This window comes from Falco cherrug, chromosome 1 (genome assembly GCF_023634085.1).
Source record: "Falco cherrug isolate bFalChe1 chromosome 1, bFalChe1.pri, whole genome shotgun sequence".
NCBI lineage: Eukaryota > Metazoa > Chordata > Aves > Falconiformes > Falconidae > Falco > Falco cherrug.
Window position 1 is genome coordinate 90,837,097 of NC_073697.1, and position 6,000 is coordinate 90,843,096.

Genomic DNA, 6,000 nt, shown 5'->3' on the forward strand with positions numbered 1-6,000 from the left:
GCACTCTATAAAGGTGTAAAATTCAGCTTAATGGCATCATGTTTTATAGGGACACCTGTGTAATCTGACCAGATGCAGAACCATTCTTTTTCCTCAAAAAGGAAGCTTTCCCTGCTCATTTGCCTGAAAGGTGGTATATTGCAGAGCTGTGAGCCTTTCCTGTGACCAAGGCAGGTGGGTGCCTGCCCTTGCCGTGCCGCAGTAACTCACCCTGCTGAGCTGGTCCAGGAGTCTTTGGTTCTGTTCGGAGAGTTCCTGAACGGCCCGTGTCTTCTCGCGGTCGGCTTCACGCAGGTGAACCTGCTGCCTCTCCAGCTCATCCTGCAGCTGCTTCACGTCACTTTCCAGTTCAGACACCCTTCCTTCCCATTCTCCTTCTCTGTTCTCAAATCGCCTCCTTAGCTCATGTTTCTCTTGTTCTAGATGCTAGACAACAGGGGAGAAGAGGTTAGGAAGGGAGGTGAAAAGTGAATGCTGTCTCCTTTTCTGCCTTTATACTTAGGGCTGAAACCTTCTGTGCAGGAAAGAGAATACTACTAGAGTGTGACAATGCTATGGAGGTGGCAATCCTGTGTCAAGGCAGGTCACTGGCACTAATATTGTTTTCAATTTCCAGCAGTTTGCCTGTCCTTGGCCTCTGGAGATCAGCACATTGAATTTTTACTGAAACAACTGCCAAAGGAGTAAAGCAGGCTGCATATCAATAGGTGGAACATATAGGTCAGGAAGGCCAATTGATTTAGCAGAGCCTAGCTTAACTCCAAAGCAACATTTCAGTGGGCCGTGGCATAATTATTTTAAGAATTGCCTTTATAGTCAAAACTACAAAAACTGTATCCTTACTGCTGACAAGGAATGTAGATGAGGCATCTCTCTTATCATATGGGTCTTACAAATAACAGTTGAATCATGTATGTATTTCCTCCTTCTACTCCTGACCCTAATTAGTTGTCTGAGAGTTTGATAGTGCACAGTAACTCTATTGTTCGATGCAGTCTGCTCTGGAATTGCAATGGATGCAGTGAAGTAGATGCTATAGACATTACATACGTGCACATTCTGGGTTGCAGGTTTCTTAGAAACCACTCTTAGTTCTTGAGACTCTGCTTTGCTTAGGACTGGCTGGAAAATGAGGGACGGCATGAATCTGAGGGAACTTTGCATGTTTTCCAGGCTCAGTTAAATGAGGCCTTGACTGAAACAGAGCTGCAAATCAGGTCAAAACAGATTTGTGTTGTGCCCATTTGAAAGAATCTCTGTTCCGAAACTCTGGGCTTGAATTTCCCCTGGTGACTGAAGCTATGTGCATACTTGCAGAGCAGTCACAGATTGGGGACGTGGGCATGTCCCAAGATTAGCAGGGAAACCTGAAGAGCAGGAGCCCTCTCTTTGTTGGTTGTCTTCTGTCCCCCAGAATAACCTTATGCTGTGCTCTATTGGATTCACCAGCCTTTTAGGAATGTGTCTTAGCAAAAAACAGAAACCCACGGGGCCCAGCACTGGCAGCACTTTCCCATTTTTCCTAGGGTATCATCCCCCTGTGAGCAATCCCCATGGCACTTAGCATAGGAGGGGAAAATAAACCTGCTAGGAGGAAAAGAAAATTGCACTGCGTTTATGTGAAGTGGTTTTTTATTGCTTGTTAGAAACACAGGCTGTGAGGGGGCTGTTTCCCCTGGGTGCCTACTGCTGATGACACACAGCCTCCCTTGCAGCATCTCTGCCACCTTCCCCAGCAGGTCTGAATGTCAAAGCCCTCCAATTCTCCAGTAGCCCTCTGGCCTGCATTATCACTAATCTTCCACCTCTTCTGCTCTGCAGAACATGCAGTGTTTTCTCTTTTTTGACCTTATCTCCAAATCTTTTCCTATGCTTCTTCCAGCACAGTGTAGCAGCACCCTGCTTGTGTCCTTCCAAATCCTTCTGCAAATTCAGAGTTTTCTGGAAAACCCTCAAATGTAAGGGAAAGCTGATTAAAAACAGCGGCCCAAAGCAAAAGAATTTCTCTGTGTTTCAGACACTAAAAGGGTGAGCACCCCTTGCAAATGAGAGAGCTAAGTATTATTATAATTATTTTTAATGCAGTAGGTAGGCATGAGATCCTAGCACCAGGCCTCTGACAACCATTGCAAAGAAATCTTGTTTGTAGCCTCAGTGTAGCTGGAGCAGCCACAATTTCACTTTCAGAGGCACACTGAAAATGCTGTCTTTTATGGCTCTGTCTCCTTCACTGCTAGGCAACGTGTGGAAAGATCCAGGGCCTTCTCTAAATCGAAGAAATGAAACTTCAGCCTGCTGAGGAAAAGCACTGCGCTGAAGTTCCCCAGACATACTCAAATGTGATTTAGAAGCCACCGATAAGCCTTGTCAATCATTAAAAAACCACTTTAGTCCCTTACTGCAAAAAAAAAATATCCACGTATAGCTCCAATAAACGGCATTCACAAAGGGTGGCGTTAGAAGAGGGTGAAGAATACCAAATTTATTCTGTTGTGATGGAGAAACCAGAACAGTGTAGTGGGCACAGAGAGGCTGTTGCAAAGAGGGACGATAAACCAAATGAGACACGCTGACCAACTCCTCCTGCCTCTTCCTCTCCCTCTCCTAGAACCTGCACAGCTGCAGATCTGAATAGTGTTCTTTTGCATGTAGTGATGACAGGGAAAACTGCTGTCCTCAGTAGGGGAGTTTCTTGTTTTCTGAGTGTCTCTCCATCCACCAGCTGTTCATTGAATTTTACACAGAACTGCTTCTTCTGAAAACATCTTCTCTTCAACTTAACTGAGCTGGGCTGGTCCTCATTTAAAGAGATCAGAGCAAGGGGAGTATTCCAGCTGATAAAGATGGTTCATACTGTAAAATGCTTGGACACAGCAAGCTTCTCTGTGTCAGAGGAACAGAGGCATTAGCGGTTTTAATCCCTTACAGAGGATAAAACTGACTAGGATCACATATCAGAATTTATTACAGGGCTTCAATTCCATGATTAGAAATGAATTTGAATTGAGGCAGTGAAGTGAAAGAGTTGCCAGAGTAAGTGTATGGCAGGAATGCTGTACTTCAGTAATGAACCCACAAAACTAGAACAGATTTAGTCTTGAGGCAAAGCACCAGAGGAGCAGGCCAGCATGTCAGCTGTTGGGAAACGGAGAGGCCTCACCAATCTGCTGTAACCAACTTTGAATTGCTAACTGGCAGAAAATCTGTCCTCCTAAATACTACTTAATCATCACCTTATTAGATGCAATTGTCACCAAGGTTCTGATCTGAGACTTCACTTCTGGTCATCATCAGAATGTTTCAGCATAGGGAAGGAGGTAACAGATGTGGGTCCTTCCTCCCTGCTCCTCCAAAACTGAAAAGCTTATTGTGAAATTTTGTTCACTTCAGTGGCAACAGGAGGCGGCCAACATTTAATCTGCAGAGGCTAGGATTACCAGGCTTGTGTTGTAGAATATTAATGTTCAAGTTTCATTTTTTGTGTGAAGTAGCACTGCCTTAGATCTGCCAAGCCTAGTGGAAAAAATCTGACCCTTAAGTAGATAACACTAATTCCTATCAGATGGTTAGTCTGAAAAATAGTGATCTGTTACTCAACTGGAAAGTTAGAATGATAGTAATGGCATGAAAACGTAAACAATTGGTTGTGTTTACCATCCCTTCATTTACCTTCTGAAAGGGTCTGTAAGAGCAGAGGTAAACATTTGTTACTTAAAGTACTATAAAGTCATAGTTATTCCCCTCTGCTTTTCATTGTTATGTTTTGCAAACAAGTGGTATTTGAGACTCCCAAACTCCCTAACAGGCAGCTCAGTGAGTACCTAAACTTGTGCCTTTTTCCTTTAATGGTAGGAAAGGTTCTACTCCAACTCATCAGGAAAACCACGTCAGCACGCCACATACATCTGTTCTTGCTTAAAGATCAACCTGAACACATTCACTCTGGCAAATTTTAATACTTTAGGAAATTTTCATCTGGTAAATAGTGCCACTAAACAACAATTGGAGCAAATGTCACCTTCACTGTTTTTCTATCAGAATAGTAAATGGAGAGAGATTTCCCTGCAAAGAGGAAGGGATCAGCCAGGGTGAAGTGCTAAGTTTAATAATAGAGAGGAATTTTGTCAAGTCAACAAAGGCCATACAGTAATTTCACAAATCCTCTTGAACTTCAGAGATGTAAGTCCGTGGGGAAGGAACACTGGGGTATGCAGGACCATGCAGAAAGAACTGGTGTAAGGCAGTGACTTAAAATTTGAATGTTAATCCACCCCTGTTCAAACTCTCTTCAGAAAGGTGAGAGGCTTTTTCTCAGCCTTATAAGCAGTATTACTTGCTGGGAGAATTAAAATTTGAAGAAGTATCTCTGAGAAAAAGAGTGGGGTAACAGTGGGTCTCTGATATAGTTGTGCAAGAAAATTGTTCCAAAAGAAGCTGCCTGCACAAGTATTTTTCTCTGTAATAGCTCTCTCTCATCCTTAAAAATCAATAAATAGCTCAATCCACTGAGTCTCTGGCAAACAGCTCTCTCCAGATACCTGTAGGTATTTTTTCAGAGCAACCAGCTAACAGAGACGTATCATTAGGGCTTATCTCCTGCCATGCCTAATGCCTTAGCTGCAACAGCTTAAGCTTAAGGGTTACATATGCTCTGTCGCTCAGTACCTGCCGTATAAATTTAACTTCTGAGGCATTTCCGTGATGAGATGAGCCGAGCACAGTGCACATCTCTTCACCCAGGTGGTACCTGGGTCCTGGGGCAAAACAGCACCCACAGGAACACCAGGCCGATACACCAGCTCGCAGCCCGGGAGGGGGAAGAACGGCAGATTTGCCTCCCCCAGGCCTAAGAGGGTTTTCTCAGACCCTTTCTTCCCCATCGCGGCCACAGGGAGTTCCGTGGGCTGCCCGGCAGGGCCCGTGCCTGCCTGACGCCCCCGGGATTTGTCGGGAAAGGGGCCGCTTTCCACGGGGAGAGCCCGCGGGGCTGCCGGGGGCCGCGGCCCTGAAGCGGGGGCCCTTGCGGAGCGCTGCGGGCCGGGGGAGGGCGGGGGGGGGGCGGTAGGGCCTCACCTCCAGCTTGTCGGTAAGCTCCTTGTGCATCCTCTCGTACTGGCGGCTCATGTCCTGGTTGCGCTCCAGCAGCGCCTTGCCGAGCCGCGCCGCCAGCACCAGGTCCTTCTCCTTCTGCCGAATCAACGAGAGCAGCTCGGGGTCGCGGGCGGCGGCGGCAGGCGGCGGCTCCGGTGGCTCCCCGGCGGCGGCCAGCAGCGCCAGCTCCTCCTCCAGGGCCAGCTCCAGGGCGGCGGCCGCGGCGGCCCCGGCGGCGGCGGCGGGCGGCTCCATGCCGCCGGCGCTGTCCGCCTCCGCCGGTGCTGACCCGGCGGCGGGCAGGCGCAGGCACGGCGCCGACATGGCCCTGCGCGCCGCCGCCGCCGCTCCGCTGCGCCCCCCGCGCCCGGCCCGCGGCTGCGGCTGCTGGGCGGGGAGCGCCGCCGCCCCCGGCCCCCGCCCCCCGGCGCCGGGCCCCGCCGGCGGCAGCGCCCGCGCACCGCGCTCATGGGCGCAGGGACGGGGCAGCTCGGGGCGCACGGCGGGGGGACGCTGTGTATTTGTGTGTGTGTGGGGGGGGGGGGGGTTGCGCTTCTCAGCTGTGCACGGATCCTGCCGTGCCTACTGGAGCCGCCTGCTGCGAGCAGGTCGCGCTGTTTCTGCTGCAGGCCTAGGCAAAAAATCCCCCCAAATCACCCGTGTGTCCTGAAAAGCCCAAGGAGGGAGCCTGGCACACCCGAAGGGGCACAATTCGATCTTCCCACTTGTTACCTGCTCCTCCAGATCTCTAACTGGGCTCTTTTGTTTACAAGAGCAGCTTTCAAGATGTTTCTACTGAATCGTTCACCCCTGGAGAGCCGACTACAGCTTCCAACAACCACCGGGGCTTGCTTTCCATTTTAGGTTGCTTAGGATGTTCCCGGATAAAATTTGTCTTAAAAGCAGCCT

General features: G+C 49.1%; 1 protein-coding gene across 3 annotated transcripts in view; it reads right to left on the minus strand.

Annotated features, from left to right (window-relative positions):
* BICDL1 (BICD family like cargo adaptor 1) overlaps nucleotides 1-5,467 on the minus strand; it is a 52,569-nt gene extending 47,102 nt beyond the window's left edge. For all 3 annotated transcript variants that reach the window (XR_008733058.1, XM_055715253.1, XM_055715240.1), the window contains exons 1-2: nucleotides 5,074-5,467; nucleotides 211-426 (exon numbers count right to left, since the gene is read on the minus strand). Coding sequence is in view for 2 of the 3 variants with exons in the window: in XM_055715253.1 (XP_055571228.1) it covers nucleotides 211-426; nucleotides 5,074-5,415 (558 nt within the window). In the remaining variant the exon portion in view is untranslated. The remainder of the gene's footprint in view (nucleotides 1-210; nucleotides 427-5,073) is intronic.
* Nucleotides 5,468-6,000: the final 533 nt, after the last annotated feature.